This window comes from Tasmannia lanceolata, unplaced genomic scaffold (genome assembly GCF_043159265.1).
Source record: "Tasmannia lanceolata isolate RefF3 unplaced genomic scaffold, GAP_Taslan_0.1 ptg000002l, whole genome shotgun sequence".
In the NCBI taxonomy this organism is placed as follows: domain Eukaryota; kingdom Viridiplantae; phylum Streptophyta; class Magnoliopsida; order Canellales; family Winteraceae; genus Tasmannia; species Tasmannia lanceolata.
In genome coordinates, this window is record NW_027518679.1 from 25,956,912 (window position 1) to 25,980,140 (window position 23,229).

General features: G+C 41.2%; 3 protein-coding genes across 3 annotated transcripts in view; 2 read left to right on the forward strand and 1 right to left on the reverse strand.

Moving 5' to 3' along the window:
• LOC143846870 (protein FLX-like 3) overlaps positions 1–17,227 on the forward strand; it is a 40,165-nt gene extending 22,938 nt beyond the window's left edge. The window contains exon 4 of the mRNA XM_077355497.1: positions 15,120–17,227. Coding sequence (XP_077211612.1) covers positions 15,120–17,195 — 2,076 coding nt within the window. The 3' untranslated portion in view covers positions 17,196–17,227. The remainder of the gene's footprint in view (positions 1–15,119) is intronic.
• LOC143846792 (bZIP transcription factor 17-like) overlaps positions 1–23,229 on the reverse strand; it is a 29,437-nt gene that overhangs the window by 1,763 nt on the left and 4,445 nt on the right. The gene's annotated exons all lie outside the window — the stretch shown is intronic.
• LOC143847047 (E3 ubiquitin-protein ligase RZFP34-like) lies at positions 18,125–19,177 on the forward strand. Its single transcript, XM_077355750.1, has 4 exons — positions 18,125–18,244; positions 18,365–18,456; positions 18,577–18,646; positions 18,759–19,177. Exons 1-4 carry the CDS (start codon positions 18,215–18,217, stop codon positions 18,936–18,938), a joined length of 372 nt encoding a protein of 123 aa, XP_077211865.1. The 5' UTR covers positions 18,125–18,214; the 3' UTR covers positions 18,939–19,177.

Consider the following 23,229-nt stretch of genomic DNA (forward strand, 5'->3'; position numbering starts at 1 on the left):
TATTTAATCTAATCAAAGCTTAGTGAAATTGTAAGAACATAAAAGTTCAAACCTCTCTTCATCTTGTCTCTTCTAACTTCCTAAAGCAGAATGAAAAATATCAGATAAGGGAGGACTTTCTCATCATCTCACCTCACCTCTCCCCCAATCTTACTTTTCTGTTTCTTTTTTTGTTACTTTATAATTTCCTGAAAATCTTATTATTAAACTTTATTTACTATGATATCAAGGTTCAATCCATTTCGCAGTCAAACAAGTTTGAACTGAACAGAGTACTTTTCTGGTCCAATCAACATTTTGGTTTTCAAAACACTGCAAATAGCAGTAGAAGCTGCAATATGAAGACCAAAACATCAAAGAACAGAAGGCATGAGCAAACTGATGGCATGAAGTACACGGATAGGTGCCAGAAGACCTCATAAAGCTCCCCAAGAATGATGGGAGCAATGACAAACAATTATGTTTATCTATGTAGGTAACCTTTGAGAGCAAATGTGTGGTCAACTTTGTCATCACTAACCATGGTCCTTGGAGCACAATTCAAAGCAACAACCTATGATCTGCAGTACAGGGTAAAATGCAGGAATGGAGAGTAGGGTTTGTCGAAGACAAGTGTCACGGGCATAATGTTTGAGCAGCGGAATAACCCGTGTGGCGCCCCAACAATCACGAATGCTAGGGCAAGCCTTCAATCATGCAAGGCTCTGAAGGCCCTACACGCTAATACCCCTTGATACTTCGAATGTGCACACAGTCTCTAAGCTGTTCAACATGCTACTTGGCTCAGATCTTGACATGCACTTCTAGATACCCACTCTCATGATCAGCCTGCATCACGAGTACATCGAACATCAGGCCTTGGAGCCCAATGCAAAGTCCATCAAGTACGAAGCATGACGATGCCAAGCACCAATCCGCCAAGCACTGGGGCTTGATCATCCAAGGAGCAAGATGCACAATGGATTGATCTGCAAGGTGTACACCTCACGAGGGAAACCGAGGTTGCCCCGACACAAACTCGTGGAAGACCTAGAGATTGGCCTGCCCACAAGACGCACCGAGGTGCAGAAGGCAAACAGTATAGCTAGCCCCCTGCACCGGTCCGAACGCGCAATGCATGTGGGAACCCAACCCAACATGCACTGTCTTTGGCCCCTATCCTCGACCAAAGAAACTGGAGCATCCCTGTGGATAACTCGCAGTCCGCACCCAAGGCTCCCTTAGGGAACGCCCACGAGTTGTAGTATGATTTCCTGCTGTGTGCGTCACATGCACAAGCAAGTCCTCTTGCAACCCATAAGCAAACCACCAAGGTTCCAGCCTACACCTGCTAGGCCTATCGGGGGAGGAGTTAGCATGTCACGGGGTCGACTCTTCCTATGGAGTTTGGCCTACCAACCCTCTCAATCAGGAGTGCCCACCAAAAGTGCTATTAGAGACTACTTTTGAGAACGCAACGAGACGAGGTGGGTTTGGATTTTAATACCGGTTGTGTCCCCGAACTGTTTCCTCATGACACTCCCCCACCTGATAACGCTGATGTCCTCGTCGACACTGAGCGCTCTGTGAAGATCAATTCCACAATAGCGACGACTTCTCAATCTTGAAAACAGCTGCCACTGGCACTTCGACAATCAGTGCATTCTGACTTCTACTGCATACCACACTGCCTCAAATTCTGCCAACCACTGCTTTATAGCTCTGCTAGAGTTATTTTCAACATCGAAGGATTTCTCGGACTCCATCAAACTAGATGAAGGTTTTCTGACGGTGCCTACAAACGCTGCGGAAGGTTTTGTGTCGATACCTACAAACGCTGAGAAGATGCCATCACTGCCGGCATGGCACTTGCCACTCGTTGGCCAAGTGCGGATAAGCTCCAGGAAGTAGCTTATGTTCCTAGGCGAGGAACCGTCATAGGTCCCGCCTCCTGGTGAGGCAATGGATCCCCTGGTGGGATCGACTGCTGCGGCAGCCACGCAAAGTGTGAACATTCGCGGGGAAACAGCTTATATCCATGGGTGAAAGGAACCACCATAGGTTCTGCCTCCTAGTGAGGCAAAGAATTCCCTGCTGGGATTGATCAGCACAGCGCACCCGTTACTCCTTCCGGGTATAAGATCATACGGCGAACCAACTACATCCCCAACTGTGATGCTTAGTCTTGCTTACTTTATTAGTCTTGCTTACTTTAGTCCAACGCCATAGTACTTGATTTGAACAATCAACCCTTATGCCACCAAAGGTCACCTTGGGCACTCGCGGCTAGTGCTCACACTGCTAACCACCCAAATCTTCCATCATTCAGATTGAGCTGCCCTTTCAGTTTCAACAAACACAGAAATTCTAAAGCAGTAAGAAACACACAAACTTACTATGTCGTCCCATACCAACACAGTCTGCCCATATGCCATCTGAGCTCACCACACTGTCCCATATCAGCACAACAAACCCATTGTTGATCTAAGTGGCATTGGCGTCCGTTCCAAGGTCTTTCGGAGGTGAGCATCTCGCATGTTCCATAATGATTGCGAACTGCCATCCAAGTACTCCAGTCATTGACCAGTTCTTCACCCTGAGCATGTCTGCTAGTTCGTCGAGGTCATGAACACCTTCACCCTGCTGGCCCCCAGTATCGCCACCCTTCTCATAGGTTGTACCTTGACCTTGGTTCGTCGGTGCTTCCTCTTCACCCTGAGAGCATACTGCTAGTTCGTCAAACTGTTTATGCCATCACACAGAGCAAGCAAATTCACTTCGGTGAGCACTTTGGTGCCGACACGTTCAGCACCTCATCTGGTAGGGGAAGGCTTCTAGTCTTCTACCAGCAAGCCAACCCTTTGTCATAGAGAGCCCTTAGGCCATATGCAAACACATCACTGTTTAGGCAACACTTCAACGGAGCATTCACAACTCCCCAATAGCCACTTCCGATCTCACACATCCGTGGGTCATCGAAACATGCCAACCCATTTGCTGATGGTTGCCGCTCTTACACTGTATCAAGCTTCGAGCAAATTCATTGAACAATGTTTAAACAAACACTGATGGTACGAATCTTTCCAAGCCATCGTTCCTCTGATGCGCGACTCAAGTAAAATAGGGGAGAGTTCAAACTTCCAAGCTGCCATACTTTGCCACTTTGTTTACTGAATTTACAAAGTAACCCATGCCACCAACACGACTCAATGAAGTCTCACACACAACACTGAGAAATCTTTGCGTCACTTTTCAGAAAGGAACATACCCAAGCAATTTCGGCTCTTCTTCGGCTAATTAATGAACTTTCAAAGTATTAGATTCAGAGACATCCGCGACTTGGCACACCAAGCTGCAACCACTTGGTTAACATTCAAGCTCTTTCCAACTCTGCCACAATTGAAAGCGTTTCCCGTTCTTTTGTGCATAGCAACATGCACTAGAGATGCACTAACCATAGCCGCAAACACTGCAACTTGCTGCAACTATGCCAGCACAGACACCAACTGTATCATAGCTATTTGACAAGCTCTTGCATTCACAACCTGCTTTGATCTGTCACTTGATACCATCTTATACCAGCTCTTAAAGCACACTTTGAATTCATAGCTTGGACATTTTGCTCTGATACCAACTATCACGGGCCTAATGTTTGAGCAGCGGAATAACCCGTGCGGCGCCCCAACATGCACGAATGCTAGGGCAAGCCTTCAATCGTGCAAAGCTCTGAAGGCCCTACACGCCAACACCCCTTGATACTTCGAATGTGCACACAGTCTCTAAAGTGTTCAACATGCTACTTGGCTCAGATCTTGACATGCACTTCTAGATACCCTCTCATGATCAGCCTGCATCACGAGTACATCGAACATCAGGCCTTGGAGCCCAATGCAAAGTCCATCGAATACAAGGCATGACGATGCCACGCACCAATCCGCCAAGCACTGGGGCTTGGTCATCCAAAGAGCAAGATGCACCATGGATTGATCCGCAAGGTGTACACCTCTAGAAAAGGAAAGCCCTTTCACCAATTGCTTCTTTATCATCACCTTCATCTTTGAATATCCAACATGTGCCAATCTCGCATGCCATAGATCCGCAGTTTCATTCTTTCGGGTTCTCTATACATACGCTTTCCTGAGCCGACATCACTTAGACCGAGTCTACTCTTCTTCCCTCCATAAGCAGAGTACCCGAAACATATAATTCCTTGAAGATCTTCACATCGTCGGGGCCGAAGAGAACATAATTGCATGCTCTCATAAACTGAGATACAGACATTAAGTTTCTCTTCATGTCTAGAATGTGGTAGACATCCTTCAATAAATCATGCTCTACATTGGACCGAGAAACATTACATATATGGGTAATAGGCAATTTTTTTATTATTCGTTATTACTACCATCCGACTGCCTTTGTATTCGATCTTTGTCACAAACTTCTGCTCATTCCTGGTCAAGTGATTCGAACATCCCGAATCAACTATCCAGCCTCTGGAAGTCTATTCAATCACCTTTGTTTGTGTTCGTCGAACTAGCTATATCCACAACCTATGTAGTAGTAAGAGCAAATTCACGCACATCGGCTTGCTCTTCTGTGAAGGAGAGAACACCACTCCTCGTCACTATCAACCTTCTGGAAATCTTCAAATGTTGCAGAATTACTTTCATCGTTCTTCTTTGGTGCACCGACAATCTATGGCAAAGCGGCCCGGCTTACCACAACTGTAACACGTCCATCTTTGTCCCTTGTTTTGAGTTCCATGACTGCTTGAGGCTGCCCCCTGAGCAGAATTTTCTTCCCTTTGATGTGATCTAGCCTTTAGCTTACCTTTCTGATTCTTGAAATTCTGAAACTTTCTTCCTCGCCCAACGAAGAGAACCTCCTCGTTTTCTTTTATCGTAGATCCATCCATCTGTTTGGCTAGACTTTCTTGGTTTGCCAAGAGACTCTCCAATTCCACTAGCGTTGGTTGAGTTGGCCATCCTTGGATTGCTGTGATGAAACCGTTGTACTCAGGTTTCAATCCTCGAATAATAACCCTCTGCATCCGTGTCTCCGAAATCTTAGATTCTTCGTCGAGTTGCGATATTTCATGACATATCTTCTTCACCTTCATGAAATACTCAGGAATCGTCATATTCCCTTAAAATACGGAGCCTATCTCATTTTCAAGCATCTGGACTCTTGCATCGTTTGTTTTTTAAAACAAAGTGGCACAAACATCCCATGCTACCTTCAGAGTCTTGGCCTCTCGAATATAATCGAGAAAATTCCTTTGGATGGTAGCTTTCAACATGAACGTAGTTTTACCTGCTTTGATCTTCCACTTCTTCAAAATCTCTGGCGATTCGGCACCTTTGTTAAGAGAAGTAGTTCTTTGCACCATTCACAATTTCTCATAAATCTTGCCCTTGGAGATACGACTCTATGCAAGACTTCCAATATGAATAATTTGTATTATTCAACTTCTCAATCCCGTTGACCGAATTGGCAATCTTCTCGATCGAGCTTCTTATGAGTGACAAACTAGTAGGATCCCTGATCTACAACTTCGACATTTGATCCCAGAGTACATACGTATCGGATCTCGTCCCTAAAGGCGTGATCTTCCATCGGCTACATACACCAGTACATGACCGATTGTCTGATCTTCTTCCTTTAGCTTTTGTTCACTAGTCCTAGACTAGTGGCTTCTTCGGCGATTGTTCACCAATCCTAGATCGGTGCCTTCGATGATGCCTTTGATGACCGTTCACCGGTCCCTAGCCGATGGCTCTGATACCACTTGTTAAAAACAAGAATCAAAGGCACAAAAGCTTTGATGCACTTGTTGAAAACAAGATCAAAGCAAAAGCAAAAGGGAAAAATACAGAATTTCTTTGTTTCTTTGTTCCTGTCCACCCCGTCACGTAGCAAGCATTATTGTAACGACCCGATTTCCCTCGTGTCGCTACGAGCAAAAGAAAGTAAAAATCATGGAAATATTTTTTTTTTTATACAAGCATCAACGACGATCCCGATAGAATCTTATTACAACTTAAAAATGATACATGACGTAAGACGTCAAAATGCAAGGACTCCAGGAACGAACTCTCTGATCACACAGTCCCTTATCCCATGGTTCCTTCATTTGCAAATGCTCCGCCATCTAATGCCTCAACCCCTGTGGTGGAGGAATCAACGTCAAAGCAGGGTCATCCAAAGACCGAGCAAAGTAAAAGAGACAATAATAACAGTGCATACAATAAAATCCACATTTCAATAATGTCTAGAATAAAGATTACAATGCCCATGGCAATATAAATCAAAGGAGTGACAATAATTTCAATGTATGCTATGTATGCATGTATGCAACAATTTTATAAAATGAGACAGCACATTCCCCAGGTACATCCGGCTTTTCCCCCATTTATTTTTCTGTCAGTTCTTTTCTGACTTTTTCATTTTCTTTTATTTTTTTCTGCCGGTGTCCTTGCCGCACGGCTAACCACTACCCCTGTCTGAAGGTAGTGACGTTATGGACTTGGATTACGGTCTCGCATTTGCCGAGCCGGGGATACTATCCCTCGGGGATACTTTCCCTTTTTGGTTGGTTTGCCAACGAAAGGCAGTACACGCTTCTCGCGTTGGCCTTTGGACCTTAGGTCCCAGGATGATTCCACCACACCCTTAAGTTCCCCTTCACTTTCCCCCATGTATGCAACATGTATGCAATTACTTACCTTTGCCTTTCTTCCTGCATTCATTTCAATTCATTTGATTCCAGCATTCATTTCAATTCATTTGATTCCAGGCAAGCGAGTATAAATTCACTAAGCAGGTATTTATCAGGCAATTTATAAGCAGAGCTACATTGCATAGACAATTATATTGAACACCATTACAAGACAAGGTCTAGCTGTCACCTGCCTTTTCTTATAGTCGCAGTAGGACGAGATGGCTCCTGTAGGCAAATAAGTGAAATAGGTCAACTTATTTTAGTCTAGGTCCTTTTAATATCACACAGACAACACTTGTCCTTTCTGTGTCCATTTATGTCCTAAAATAAGGTTCCCTGTGTTCACTATTCATGTGGGCCCCACATGCTACTATTCATGTGGGCCCCATCATGTCACTATTTATGTGGGCCCTGCATGTCACTATTTATGTGGGCCTCGCATGTTACTATTCATGTGGGCCCCGCATGTTATTATTCATGTGGGCCACCATTCTTTGGCTACTATGCTCAGCAGTTCGCCTTTCTTCGCCTTTCTTTCCTTACAGTTTACTTTACGGTTACTATGCTAGTATTTCACCGTTAAGTATATAGGTGGTAGAACCAACCATTACTTTATCCATATAGGTGGTAAAACCAACCATTACTTCAAATAAAATATAGGTAGGTGGTAGAACCAACCATGAAAGAGATCATTAAATAATTTAGGTGGTAGAACCAACCATTGAAAGAGATCATTAAATAATTTAGGTGGTAGAACCAACCATGAAAGAGAGACTATTATAAAAGACTTACTTGGTAGTGGATTTTCTTTTTCCTTCTTCTCTCTCTCTCTTCCTCTTTCTCTTTCTTCTCTTCTCTTCCTCTCTCTCTCTCTCTTCTCTTCTCTTCTCTTCTCTTCTCCTTTTCTTCTCCTCCTCCTCCTCTATTTATAGACATTTTTTTGCATAGTACTTTTTGCATAGTAAAGACTATTTACTATTTTAAATTATTATTTCTGTCGGTCAATAGTATTTTTGCATAGTACTTTTGCATAGTAAAAACTATTTACTATTTTAAATTATTATTTTCGTCGGTTAACAGTATTTTGCATAGTTAATAATATTTTTTTATTATTAATTTTGTCGGTCAATAGTATTTTTGCATTTTTTTATTATTATTTTCGTCGGTGCGATGATATTTTCGTTTCCACTAGGGATGGGTCCCGCTGGTGGTAGGACCCGCTGGTCGTGGGGCCCGCTCGTGTGGGACCTACTTGTGTGAGACCTACTTGTGTGGGGCCCGCTGATGTGGGGCCCGCTGATGTGGGACCTGCGGGTGTGGGGCCCGCTGATGTGGGACCTACTGATGGTGGGACTCGTTTGTAAATAGTACTCGGTGGGTCCTACTGTGAATAATACTTTTAAATAGTGTATCTCAATAGTGAACTTGCATAGTATTTCTGCATAGTAATCTCGCATAGTGACTATTGTGAATAGTGACTATTGGAAATTTTTAACATATATATATATCTATTCCGTTTTTGTTGACATCTGGGGCGGTGGCTTAGTGGTAGGAAGCCGTTCAATCTTAGCTTAGACTTGGGTTCGAATCGTGTACGCCCCATTATGCCAGATGTCCTCATGCCCGATTAACTTGGGGAAAATGAGTAATGGCCGATGATTACCCACCTATGAGGCCATTTTTATATTTATATATATATATATATTTTACCGGTTCTTACATTCTACCCCCCTTAAAAAAATTTCGTCCCCGAAATTCCTACGCCCATAACCTAGATATCTTGATAATCAGAATCTCGACACATGATAATTTAAGATCATCTCCTTTACTTTGTAAATCTTAATTTTGATTAGAAATTAACGTCTTGTGAAATCCATCATAATCTGCACTGCCTCTTAAATACTACTAATCTTCTATTCTAGGCAGACATTTTACTCCTATGAATTCCCTTGTTTCCCATAATCCAAAATTTATAAATAAGTTTTCTGACCTTCTGTTGCCCCATCCTGTACCTCGTTGTCATCGTTGATTAGGCCCCATCCTGTACCTCGTTGATTAGGGCGAAGAAACGCTTTTCAGTTCCTGGCTGTGCGTTCTTATCTTGGGTCAGAGGGCGGTACTGATTTCTTCTTCCCTGGTTCTGCTGATTTGTTTGCACCGGTTGATATTGTGGCGGAGGTGGGCGGTTTTGGATGAAGGCTGGTGCCTTAGGGCAATCCCTTCTTCTCCAGCATTGCCCAACGTGAATCCTTCCACAGTGGGGGCACAAGTTCTTTGATGGTGGACCAAAATTTTTTTTTTTTTTTTTTTTTTTTTTTTTTTTTTTTTCCAGTTTACCCTTGAAATGTGACACATCATATGTCACCTATTAGCTATCTAACCCTACTTAACGACACAACCCACAAGCACCAGGGTTTCCGTAAACCCGGGCTTTGATACCACAACTGTAACGACCCGATTTCCGTCGTGTCGCTACGAGCAAAAGAAAGTAAAAATCATGGAAATATTTTTTTTTTTATACAAGCATCAACGACGATCCCGATAGAATCTTATTACAACTTAAAAATGATACATGACGTAAGACGTCAAAATGCAAGGACTCCAGGAACGAACTCTCTGATCACACAGTCCCTTATCCCATGGTTCCTTCATTTGCAAATGCTCCGCCATCTAATGCCTCAACCCCTGTGGTGGAGGAATCAACGTCAAAGCAGGGTCATCCAAAGACCGAGCAAAGTAAAAGAGACAATAATAACAGTGCATACAATAAAATCCACATTTCAATAATGTCTAGAATAAAGATTACAATGCCCATGGCAATATAAATCAAAGGAGTGACAATAATTTCAATGTATGCTATGTATGCATGTATGCAACAATTTTATAAAATGAGACAGCACATTCCCCAGGTACATCCGGCTTTTCCCCCATTTATTTTTCTGTCAGTTCTTTTCTGACTTTTTCATTTTCTTTTATTTTTTTCTGCCGGTGTCCTTGCCGCACGGCTAACCACTACCCCTGTCTGAAGGTAGTGACGTTATGGACTTGGATTACGGTCTCGCATTTGCCGAGCCGGGGATACTATCCCTCGGAGATACTTTCCCTTTTTGGTTGGTTTGCCAACGAAAGGCAGTACACGCTTCTCGCGTTGGCCTTTGGACCTTAGGTCCCAGGATGATTCCACCACACCCTTAAGTTCCCCTTCACTTTCCCCCATGTATGCAACATGTATGCAATTACTTACCTTTGCCTTTCTTCCTGCATTCATTTCAATTCATTTGATTCCAGCATTCATTTCAATTCATTTGATTCCAGGCAAGCGAGTATAAATTCACTAAGCATGTATTTATCAGGCAATTTATAAGCAGAGCTACATTGCATAGACAATTATATTGAACACCATTACAAGACAAGGTCTAGCTGTCACCTGCCTTTTCTTATAGTCGCAGTAGGACGAGATGGCTCCTGTAGGCAAATAAGTGAAATAGGTCAACTTATTTTAGTCTAGGTCCTTTTAATATCACACAGACAACACTAGTCCTTTCTGTGTCCATTTATGTCCTAAAATAAGGTTCCCTGTGTTCACTATTCATGTGGGCCCCACATGCTACTATTCATGTGGGCCCCATCATGTCACTATTTATGTGGGCCCCGCATGTCACTATTTATGTGGGCCCCATCATGTCACTATTTATGTGGGCCCCATCATGTCACTATTCATTTCACCATAAGTTGATAAAGTTTACTTTACGGTTACTATGCTAGTATTTCACCGTTAAGTATATAGGTGGTAGAACCAACCATTACTTTATCCATATAGGTGGTAAAACCAACCATTACTTCAAATAAAATATAGGTAGGTGGTAGAACCAACCATGAAAGAGATCATTAAATAATTTAGGTGGTAGAACCAACCATTGAAAGAGATCATTAAATAATTTAGGTGGTAGAACCAACCATGAAAGAGAGACTATTATAAAAGACTTACTTGGTAGTGGATTTTCTTTTTCCTTCTTCTCTCTCTCTCTTCCTCTTTCTCTTTCTTCTCTTCTCTTCCTCTCTCTCTCTCTCTTCTCTTCTCTTCTCTTCTCTTCTCCTTTTCTTCTCCTCCTCCTCCTCTATTTATAGACATTTTTTTGCATAGTACTTTTTGCATAGTAAAGACTATTTACTATTTTAAATTATTATTTCTGTCGGTCAATAGTATTTTTGCATAGTACTTTTGCATAGTAAAAACTATTTACTATTTTAAATTATTATTTTCGTCGGTTAACAGTATTTTGCATAGTTAATAATATTTTTTTATTATTAATTTTGTCGGTCAATAGTATTTTTGCATTTTTTTATTATTATTTTCGTCGGTGCGATGATATTTTCGTTTCCACTAGGGATGGGTCCCGCTGGTGGTAGGACCCGCTGGTCGTGGGGCCCGCTCGTGTGGGACCTACTTGTGTGAGACCTACTTGTGTGGGGCCCGCTGATGTGGGGCCCGCTGATGTGGGACCTGCGGGTGTGGGGCCCGCTGATGTGGGACCTACTGATGGTGGGACTCGTTTGTAAATAGTACTCGGTGGGTCCTACTGTGAATAATACTTTTAAATAGTGTATCTCAATAGTGAACTTGCATAGTATTTCTGCATAGTAATCTCGCATAGTGACTATTGTGAATAGTGACTATTGGAAATTTTTAACATATATATATATCTATTCCGTTTTTGTTGACATCTGGGGCGGTGGCTTAGTGGTAGGAAGCCGTTCAATCTTAGCTTAGACTTGGGTTCGAATCGTGTACGCCCCATTATGCCAGATGTCCTCATGCCCGATTAACTTGGGGAAAATGAGTAATGGCCGATGATTACCCACCTATGAGGCCATTTTTATATTTATATATATATATATTTTACCGGTTCTTACAATTATTGAAAACTAAGGAGGTGTTGTTGATTACTTTGAAAAGTCCGAGTTATCGTTGAAATGTCAGAAAGTTGAGGGGGTGTATCTGTACTTTCCCCACAGCAAAAAACCCGCAAGAACACAAGCCACAAAGGAAGGAGAGAGTCGAGAGAGGAGAATACGTCAACAGTAGCAGAGAGGAGAAATGTGAGTGTACTGTTTGGCTTTAAATAAAATATTCAAATATTCTCTCTCCATCTCCTTTGATATTTCGTCTTTTGTGTGCTTTGTGGGTTTTGCTTCTTGATGTATCTCTTCAACAGCGTATCAATATCTCTTGTTTTCTACAAGTGGTATCAATGCAAGGTTCAGCTACTACCTACCAGAGTATAACTATTGGAGTGGTGTACGGACGTCGAATTCTTCAAACGTGCATACAGTGTTTCTCTGTCTGCAAACAGTTTGCACTTCTCTCGCTTTCACTCACGTTTTGGACCTCCCTCCTTTTTAAAAACAAAAAATCAAGAAATCCTATTCTAATACCAACTCCACCTCTAGCTAATCTTACGAATCCAAAACCAACTAAAACCCTAACGACTAACCAACTAGGACTTAATCAAAACAATATTCAAAATCCTATCAGGACCCTAACTCTACTAAACATAATAAACCTATTCGAATCGGACTCCACATGCACAAGTCCTCTTCCAAAAAAAACAAAATATGAGAATCCTAGTTTAACTAGGGTACCGGCTGCCCATGTGGGTCCACACGCGTTGATGCATACCGCACCGTGCCGACCCATACCCTCTGGCGTAATGTGTAGAGTCAGTGATGATTTTCAACACTCCACTCCAGCGCTGACTCTCTACAAGTCATGCCAAGCTCCTTTCGAAACTTCACAAACTTCTTGTAGTTCAGATCTCTGGTAAATATGTCGGCAACTTAATCATTTGAACAAATTGACATGAGAGAATTTTTTCGACAAAGCACCTCCTCTCTGACCACATGCTTCATTCTGCCATGAAACACTAGATTTACCACAAGCTTCATCGCACTCTCATTGTCACAATACAATCCCATCGTATAATCGGTATCTTAGTGTAGGTCTTCCATTAACTGAATTAACCACACACTCTCTTGTGACACATAGTCGCAGCACAATACTCTGCTTCGGTTATGGATAGAGAAACAGTCGGTTGTCGTTTACCACACCATGACAGGACTCCCAATCCCAAGCTAAAAACATACCATGTAGTAGATCTCCAGCGTAATCCACATCACAAAATCCCACAGCTTCACATTCACCACCTTTTCCATAGAAAATACCAAAATCCATTGTGCCTTTTACATACCACAATATTCGACGAATTGCAACAAGGTGTGGTTTCCTCGACTTCTGCATGAATCAACTCATGATACTGACCGATTGTGCTATATCAAGTAGTGAGAGTTAGATAAATAAAATTGCCCACTAGCTGGCGATACACTCTCTGACTTTCAAGTTCTTCTCCTTCTTCTGCTCGAAGCTTCATCCAAATCTCCATCAGACAGAGTGGCAATTGGATTGCACTCAGCTATCCCGAACCGCTTGTGTAGATCTCCGATATATTTCTGCTGACTTATAAATATCCCTCTCTGTTCCATCCATCTTAAGACCAAGAAAGTGACTAAGCTCTCACAGCTCCTTCACCTGAAAGCGTGTTCCAAGATTGACTAAGATAATATTCTTATGACCTCCTCCAAATCGTCTCCATTAACGATTAGATCATCAACATACACAATAGGGGTGGACATGGTTTCGGTTCGAACCGAGGAACCGAACCGAACCGGCACATATGGTTCGGTTCGGTTCGGTTCCATATGTATATGGTTCGGTTCCGGTTCAGAAATCCGGGAACCGGCGGAAAATCGGTTTGGTTCTGGGTTTGGGATTCCGGAACCGAGAACCGACCCTCACCTTTGCCACTCCTCATTTGATAAAATCACCCCTCTCCCATTTTAATTCACCCCCTGTAACTTATAAGTTTTAACTTAAAACTAAAAACTTAAAAAACCAAAATATATATTCACAAATCACAAATCACAAACCAAAAAGAAACCCTAGTTTTTTTTTCTCCACACCACCGCCTCCACTCCCGCCGCTCCCTCCTTCTCTCTGTCTCTCGGCTCTCTCGTTCTCTCGCCGTCTCCCACCGCTCCTTCTCTCCGACTCTCTTGCTCCGAGTCTCCGACGCTCCCGCAAGCCGCAAGGTATGATTCTCCTCTCTCTCTCTCTCTCTCTCTCTCTCTCTCTCTCTCTCTCTCTCTCGGGTTTTATCCCTCTCTCTCTCTATTTTCTTCTTTTTTCTAACCCTTTTTCTCTCTTCACTCTCTTTCCTAGTTAAAGAAGATTCGAACTTTCGAAGAAAGAAAGGAAAGAGCGAGAGAGAAGAGGGGTTTTTGGCTTTTCGGCGGCCGGATTTCTCCGATCGAGCTTCGAGTCATTTTTTTCCAGATCTCGGCCTCAGAGTGAGTTTAATTTCATCTATTTTCTCCAAAATTTTTTATTTATGTTTTTTTGGGGAAAACCCTATTTCGAGTTTCATTTTCCCTCTATTCCTCTCTCTCTCTCTCTCTCTCTCTCTCTCTCTCTGTTGGGTTTTTATTTCTCATGGCCTTGATTTCTTTTTTTTGTACAGATTTATAGATTTTAGGAATTTTTTTGGGGGGTTTCTGTTTTGCAGATTGGTTTTAGAAAGAGGGGAAAACCCTATTGGTTTTGCACATTATAGATTTGCAGATTTATAGATTTTCCAGCATTCCATCCCTTTTCCATATAACTTTTTTTTTCCAATTAGGCTATGTTTGGCTGCCATGAATTTTTTTATATATAAAATATGAGTCTGTCAGGTGCTGGGAAAGGCAAGGAGGGTGAGAGAGGGAAAGGACTGAGACAGCATGGGTGTGGAGACTGGAGAGGGTCAAAAGTGGCCAAAAAAACTGGGAAAAGTAAAACTCAATTCGAAATTTGAGTTTCCTTTGTCCATATTTTGCAGCCACTTGAGAGTGTTAGATACTTAGATTAGTATTTTTGACTCTATTGAGTAGTTTTTCTTTGTTACAAATTTTGATCCATTTAGCTTTGTTAGGGTTTAAACTTAAAGATTAGGGTTTAAACTTAAAGATTAAGGTTTTTGATTTTGTCCTTTGCAACATTAATTTTAGATAACTTTATTTTCTTAGAATTCTTATATTTTGTGAAAGTGCATAATTAATTAGGGTATTTTCTTCTGAAACCATTTTGCACGTTTTCTTGAGGCATTTAGATATTCTTGTTGGCAGCTTGTCTGAGTTCAAATCATATTCTTACATGCTGCTTTGATGCATCTCTCAAGAATTATTACTATTAGAATTTGAGTTCAATTCATATTCATATTATTGTCTGAGTTCAATTCATTTTATTGATGCAGCTTGTCTTAGAATTTCTTGTCACACCATCTAAGCATCTAACCATCCATATTCCATATCTTGTTTATCTTGTTAGATGTCGAGCACGGGAGACACCAACATTCCTAATGATGTACCTGTTGGAGGTTTAAGTCCTATTGAGGAAGGCACGTCTCAAAGTAAAGCAAAGGTATGCCAAACTAAGAAAAGGTCTTTTACATCTGGAGTGTGGGAGCATTTTGCTAGACTTAAAGATCCGGAAGGGGGGAAACTTGAAAATGCAACATGCAATTATTGCCAAAATTCTTATACTTATAGCAGTTCTTATGGTACTAGTATGTTATGGAAGCATATTAAAAATTGCACTAAGAATCCCAATTTTCAAGACACGAGGCAAACACTCCCTTCTTCATATCAATCATTGTCACAAGAAGGGGATAGTAGTCTTGCGGCATGGAAATTTGACCAAGAGTTGTGTAGGGAAGCGCTTAATAGGATGATTATTATCGATGAATTGCCTTTCAAGTTTGTAGAACGAGAGGGTTTTCGACATTTTTGTAGTGTCATGCAACCTAGATTTAAGTTGATTGGGCTGCGTACAGTGGGTAGGGATTGTTTGGCAATGTATGCAATTGAGAAAAAAAAATTGAAGGATTTGTTGCATAAAACAGACCAAAGAATTTCTCTAACAACAGATGCATGGACATCTTTACAAAACATTTCTTATATGTGCCTTACAGCTCACTTTATTGATCATGATTGGAAATTACATAAAAGAATAATAAACTTTTGTGTGATTTCTAGTCATAAGGGTGAGGCAATTGGACAAGCCGTCGAGTCATGCATGATAGAATGGGGTATAGAAAAGGTGTGCACAATTACAGTAGATAATGCAAGTTCAAACGATACTGTTGTTGGATACTTGAAGAAAAAAATTTCTAATAGGAACGGTTTCATTTTAGATGGGGAGTTTTTTCATATGAGGTGTTGTGCGCATATATTAAATTTGATTGTCAAAGACGGGATAAGTGAAGTTATCGATTCGATTTCTCGAATTCGTGGGGCTGTGAGGTACATTAGGAGTTCTCCATCAAGAGCACAAAGATTTAAGTTTAGTGTGGAGAAAGAGAGAATTACATGTAAGAGTTTACTTTGCCTAGATGTTCCAACTCGATGGAACTCTACTTATCTTATGTTGGAAATTGCATTGAAATTTCAAAAAGCTTTTGAACGGTTTGGAGAGGAAGATGTACTTTTTATGGCAGAGTTGAAAGATGGGTGCCCTAATGATGATGATTGGGATAATGCTCGAGTATTGACTCAATTTTTGAAATCTTTCTATGAGGCTACTCTACGGTTATCCGGATCTTTATATGTTACCTCTAACTCATATTTTCATGAAATTTTCAAGATTGAACGTCTTTTGGATGAGTCGTCAAAAAGTGGAGATACTTATTTGAGCATTATGGCGTTCAAAATGAAAGAAAAATTTGACAAGTATTGGGGGAACATCGATAAAATTAATATGATGTTATTACTTGCCGTGGTGTTGGATCCTCGCTTTAAGTTGAAGTATATTAAATTTTGTTACTCTAAACTCTATGCTTCGGAAAAGGTTAGTGCACTCACTAATAGAGTATATGGAGTATTTCAACGTCTTTTTGTGCATTACCAATCTCTTGCCACATCGCCTCCCAATAAAGTTCAAAACTTAGATGAGATAGAGGTTGACAAGCAAAACCTAGACGCTTGTAAGCAAACTATAGATCTTGTTGATTCGGACTTTGTTGCATTTTTAGAAGAGGAGAGCGTGGATACTAAGTCTGAGGTGGATAAGTACTTAGAAGAAGGATGTGAAAAGCAAGACCCAAAATTTGAAATATTGGGTTGGTGGAAAGTGAATAGTTCTAGATACAAAATTCTTTCCAAAATAGCAAGAGATGTTCTAGCTATTCCCGTCTCTACTGTTGCCTCAGAGTCCGCTTTTAGCACCGGGGGTCGTATTCTTGATCAGTTTCGTAGTTCTCTAACCCCTAAATTAGTAGAGTGCTTGATTTGTGGACAAGATTGGTTACGGGCTTCGCCACTCCCTATTGAAGTAGAAGAAAAGCTAGATGAACTTGAAGAATTTGAATCAGGTAACATTTTATTTGTTTTTTTATTGTTGTCTTAATTCTTTTGTTATAATTAATTATTGTAACTTGTATGCCCACATTAATTGTTGTATACTTTTGCAGTTGTTACTTCTCTTGATTGACCTTGAAAGTCCAACTGTCACTTCACTCATGTTGAAGAGGATGATGCAAAGAAACGTGAACTTGGACATTGGAATGGAGGATTTGAATCATTTGATGGCATTCCTTTTTATTTACTTTTCTTTTCTATTTGGATGTTTTATGGCTTGGGATACTTGGATGTTATGTCAGGTTGAGGAACTTGACTTTTATATGCAACTTGACTTTGGAATTGTGTTGTGTTTTTTTTTGTAATGTTTCCCTTAATGAAGTTTAATACTATAAAATGTATGAAATGAACCAGTTAGTTCTTTCAATTATCCAATTGAGGTACTGTAAAATGGATGAAATGCTTTATTGGTTTTGAGGATCTAGCATTTTGGTTTCTTTGTTCCTTTTCACCCTTTTGTGTTGGGTGCATTAAGGATCATAAATAAACCCAGCCTTGAAAACTTGTATTGTTTTAGTGTTGTTGATCTTTCCATGCTCATTTTTTGGTTGGCTGGTGTTTGTGCACGGACCATTTCTATCCAACACTATACTCAGTTACTCACGTTATTTTGTTTGGCACTTTCCTCAAATGGGGTTTCTTTCTTAGGTTTCCAAGAATCAATATCATTGTGATGGATGTGGAATCTGCAGGTTTGAGATATTCCCACCATGATATCTCTTCTCTTTTTCTTTTCATAATTCAATTTTAGAGGATTTGTGTTCTATGTGGGGTCTTTATTTCTCACACACTTCTCTGACCTTGTTTGTTGATACAGAACTGGCGGTGAGGAGAACTATTTCCACTGTTATGAGTGTGGTAAGCTAAATTAGTCATGCTGCCATAAATTTCTGCTTTGTTCTCCTTTCGTTTTCAGTAGACTAACCACTGTTGGGGTTTCCAATTCTTTCATCAGGATGTTGCTATGGAAAGGCATTGAAGGACTCGCACCGTTGTGTGGAAAGAGCAATGCACCACAATTGCCCAGTTTGTTTCGAGGTAAAATAGCTTCCTCAAGCATCTGGCTAATCAGTCACTTTCATGGTTTTGCTTTTAGTTGTAGCTTTTCTCATAATTCAATGTCTATATAGACTCAAATTATAACTCTGTTATCCTCAGTATCTGTTTGATTCGACAAAAGACATTAGCGTGTTACGATGTGGGCATACATTGCATTTAGATTGCATGAAAGAGATGGAGCTCCATTTTCAGTAAGTATTCCTTAAAGATGAAAAGTTGATTGTAATATCTCTCTTAATCTTTCTATAATTTTCTTTGGATTCTTTGTTTGGGTCAACCATTGAGTTAAGATGGGTCGTATGTTCTTACAGATATGCTTGTCCTGTTTGCTCGAGGTCTTTCTGTGACATGTCCATGCTGTGGGAAAAGCTCGATCAGGAGGTATTGATGATAGTCAAACAACCCAATAGGCTATTCCCATATTGTTTGCTCACTCCTAAGATTCATTGCACTTGTCATCCCCACTAAATCTTATATTGAAATGAAATTCCAGGTTGCTTCGACACCCATGCCCGAAATGTACCAGAACAAGATGGTGTGGATCCTCTGTAATGACTGTGGGAGCCAGTCAGAGGTCCATTTCCACTTCATAGCACACAAGTGCCTGAGTTGCAATTCCTACAATACCAAGCAAACAAGAGGCAGCCCTGCTTCATGCTCCTCGAGCATTTGAGAGATGATGGCGATGATGAAGATGATGGGTACAATATTTAAATGTTTCTTTCCCCACCTATCAAGATGGGCTTCATATTTCAGATAGATTAGCTAAAACAGAAGTTCGCAGGGGATGGAGAAGGAATTATTTGGTGAAAGGGAGGAAAAATTATTTATTCATTAACCCATTTGGGCATTCCTGTGTAAATCTGTGGGTTGGGGGATTACTAATGGGTGAGATCTTAGTTTTGGTTGGAATCGTGGAATGCCATGTCGATAGAAAGCTACCAATTTGTACTAAACATGATCATGGTTTCATAGCCATTATCATCGAGGATGAAATCTCGATGAAATGAATCTGTCTTGACTGGTTTTTCTCAGTCATCATTCCTTTAACAAGAAAGTCAGGCAAGGGCTGGGGATGGAACAAAGGGAAGCTATGTGAAGGTTGGGTAAACCCAGAACCGAACCGAACCGATTATATATGGTTCTAGTTCGGTTCGGTTCCACACATATATGGTTCGGTTCTGGTTCCAATTTCAGGGAACCGATTATATATGGTTCGGTTCTGGGTTTAGCCCAAAACCGAACCGAACCGAACCATGTCCACCCCTAATACACAAGCACCACTGAAATTTTATTATCTGTGAACTTCTCAAACAAACTAGAATCTGACAACGCCATTGAGTAACCACTAGCAGCGAGAGACTCCGCTAGCTTACTATACCACGCTCTCGGAGCCTGCTTCAGGCCATATAAACCTTTCCGCAACTTGCTCACGTACTCTGGATTTTTGGTACTCTTGAACCCCCTGGGTTGCTCCATGAAAATTGCTTGATCCAATCCACTATGCAAGAATGCATTCTTCACGTCCATCTGCCACAACTTCCACCCTTTACAAGCAACAAGGGTAGTGAGCACGCGTACCGTAGTGATTTTGGCTACTGGACTAAACATCTCATCATAATCAAGCCCTTACTTCTAAAAGAATCCTCAAGCAACAAGTCTTGCCTCGAACCTTTCTGCCGAACAATCCGCTTTGGTCTTTACCTTGTACACCCACTTACACGAAATATGTGACACTCTAGTAGGTAGTGGAACTAGATCCCATGTTTCATTCTTCAAGCGAATACTCCAGTAGGTATCAGAGCCACGGATCTGGGACTGGTGTACGAAGATCGAATTCATCTGTTAGGAGGTGAACGATCGTCGAAGAAGCCGCTACTCTGGGACTAGTGAACGAAAGCCAAAGGAAGGAGATTTGACAACCGGTCAGGAACTGGTGTACATAGCCGATCGAAGGTTGATTAAGCCTTCAGGGACGAGATCCAAAACCTCTTCGCTCAAGGATTAGACGTCGAAGTTGTAGATCCGGGATCCGACTTCAAGTTCGCCACTCGTCAGAAGTTTGATTAAGGAGATGGATTTTGCAAATTCGGTCAACGGGATTGAGAAGTTGAATAATACAAATTATTCATATTGAAAATCTTGCATAGAGTCATATCTCCAATGGCAAGATTTATGGGAGATAATTAAAGGTGCAGAAACCACTTCCCTGACGGAGGTGTCGAAACCTCAGACATTTTGAGAAATTGGAAGAGCAAAGCCGACAATGCCATGTTCATGTTGAAGACTACCATTTCAGAGGGATTTTCTTAATTATATTCAGGAGGCTAAGACGTTAAAAGAAGCATGGGATGTTTTTTCCACTTTGTTTTCAAAGACAAACGACGTAAGCTCCAGATGCAAAAAATAAGATAGGATCCGTATCTCAAGGAAATATAACGATTCCCGAGTCTTTTATGAAGGTGAATAAGATCTGTCATGAAATATTGCAACTTGATGAAGAGTTGAGAATTTCAGAGACGCGGATGCGGAGGATTATTATCTGAGGATTAAAACCCGAATACAGTGGGTTCATCACATCGATCCAATGATGACCAACTCAACCAACGTTAGTGGAATTGGAGAGTCTCTTGGCAAATCAAGAGAGTCTAGCCAAGCAGATAGCTGGATTTACAATAAAAGAGAACAAGGAGGTTCTCTTCACTGGCCGAAGAAGGAAGTTTCAGAATTCCAAAAATCAGAAAGGTAAGAGGAAGGCCAAATCAGACCAAAGGCATGAAAGTTATGATCGAGGGGGAGCCTCAAATGGTCGTGGTTTTGAGAAACAAACTCGGAACTTGAGACAAAGATGGACGTGCTACAATTGTAGTAAGCTGGGCCACTTTGCTAGAGATTGTCGTGCACCAAAGAAGAAGAATGAGGAAAGTAATCCTGCAGCATTTGAAGACTCTCAGAAGGTTAATAGTGGAGAGGAGCGGTCTTCTCTTTTCTCCATCACAGAAGAGCAAGCCGATGTGTGTGAAGTTGCTCTTACGACTACAGAGGTTGTAGATATCACTAGTTTGATAGACACAAACAAATGTGACTGAATAGATTATTCCAGAGATTAGATAGTTGATTAGGGATGTTCGAATCACATGACCTAGAATGAGCAGAAGTTTGAATACAAAGACATCCGGATGGTGGTAACGGGGAATAATGCGAAATTGCCTATTACCCACATAGGTAATGTTTCTCTATCCAGTGGAGAGCGCAATTTTTTGAAGAATGTTTACCACGTTCAGGACATGAAGAGAAACTTAAATTCTGTATCTCAGTTTACGAAAGCAGAAAATTATGTTCTTTTTGGCTCGGACGAAGAGAAGATCTTCAAGGAATTACGTGTTTCGGGTACTCCTCTTATGGAAGGAAAAAGAGGCCTATGTGATGTCGGCTCAGGAAGCGTATGCACAGAGAACTCAAAAGAATGAGACTGCGGATTTGTGGCATGCAAGATTGGCACATGTTGGGTACTCAAAGCTGAAGGTGATGATGAAAAAGCAATTGGCGAAGGGACTTCCTGACTTAGAGGTTCAACATGACACGATGTGTGCGGGGTGTCAATTTGGAAAAGCGCATCTACTTCCATACACCGATTAAGCGTTTTAAGGGAAGAAGCCGCTCGAGCCAGTGCGCTTTGACGTTTTTTGGGAAAGTGAGAATACCATCCACTGGAGGTATGAATTATTTGCTGACATTCATTGATGATTTCTAACGTTTTGTTGGGTTTATTTTCTAAAAGAAAAATCAGAAGTTTTTGCAAAGTTCAAAGAGTTCCAAGAATAAGTGAGTGGTCTTGGTTGCGAGATCAAGTGTTTGAGAACTGATAATTGCGACGGGTATACATCGAAGCACAACTTACTTACGTAAACACATGATTCATAGGCAGCTCACGTGTTCTGATACACCTCAACAGAATGAGCCAAGAAAAAGAATCAGCACTTGACAGAAGTTTTGCTAAGTATGACGAATGCGAAGAATGTACTATCTGGGTTTTGGGCTGAGTGTATGAGAACTGCCCACTTATGTTACGAACCGTCTTCCATAGCCGAAGCTTGGGTTTATCTTACCATATGAGAAGTTGTAAGGTACCAAACCAGCTGTATGTCATTTAAGAGTTTCTGGTTTAGTTTGTTATGTGTTTGTGCGTGACCATCCTCGCAACAAGTTTGACAAAAAGGCACTTCGGTGTGTCTTTATTGGGTACGACCCTGAAAGAAAGGGCTGAAGAAGTGTGAACCTAGAAATTGGACATATGCACGTTTCAAGAAACGTGGTATTTGACGAAGCTTCATCATAATGGTCATTTGATCGAGTTATTCTTCCGGATAGTCCAGAGCTAGAGACTAATCTGCAAGAGAAGTTAAAGCCGGACGTAGTAGTAAAAAAACCTATGATCTGCGGTGTTGTAAAGATCCAATACAACACATATTGACCATGTAATCCCATTGACAACTAATTGCAGATTCGCCAAGAGAAGGGGGGAAATTTTTCCAGTTAAGATTGAACTCGGTCACAGGAATTTCATCCTAAGTAGCTTTCTACAAGCCTGTGCTAGCATTCTGATTCTTCTTGTCAATAAGGGGAACTGGCCGCGGTGAAAATAACAACTGCTTACAAAGTGTCTCACTCATTATAACATGGAAACATCTTTTACAACTTCAATTTAGAGCAAAGACATCAACTGCTTATGACCTTCAAGGTTGGCCGTTCAAAAAGACCAAGGTCAGCACTGGGGCATTTGATAATCATTGGCATGGTTCACATTGCTTTTGAACCATAAGTATTGCCCCTATGAATAATGGAGGAAAACGGGATTATGAGTTAGCTATTTCACCTAGCTTAGACATGAAGCCAGTGCTAGTAATGGTGAGCCAACAAATGCCCAACCCAAACTGCCTCTTCTATTTGGTTCGAGTGGAAAA

What these genes read in the sequence shown, in the direction of transcription:
- LOC143847047 (XM_077355750.1), top strand. Translation starts at nt 18,215, where the DNA reads ATGCACCACAATTGCCCAGTTTGTTTCGAG. An exon ending in ATTGCCCAGTTTGTTTCGAG is followed by an intron (nt 18,245 to 18,364) that starts GTAAAATAGCTT and finishes TGTTATCCTCAG; the next exon opens with TATCTGTTTGATTCGACAAA. An exon ending in GGGAAAAGCTCGATCAGGAG is followed by an intron (nt 18,647 to 18,758) that starts GTATTGATGATA and finishes ATGAAATTCCAG; the next exon opens with GTTGCTTCGACACCCATGCC.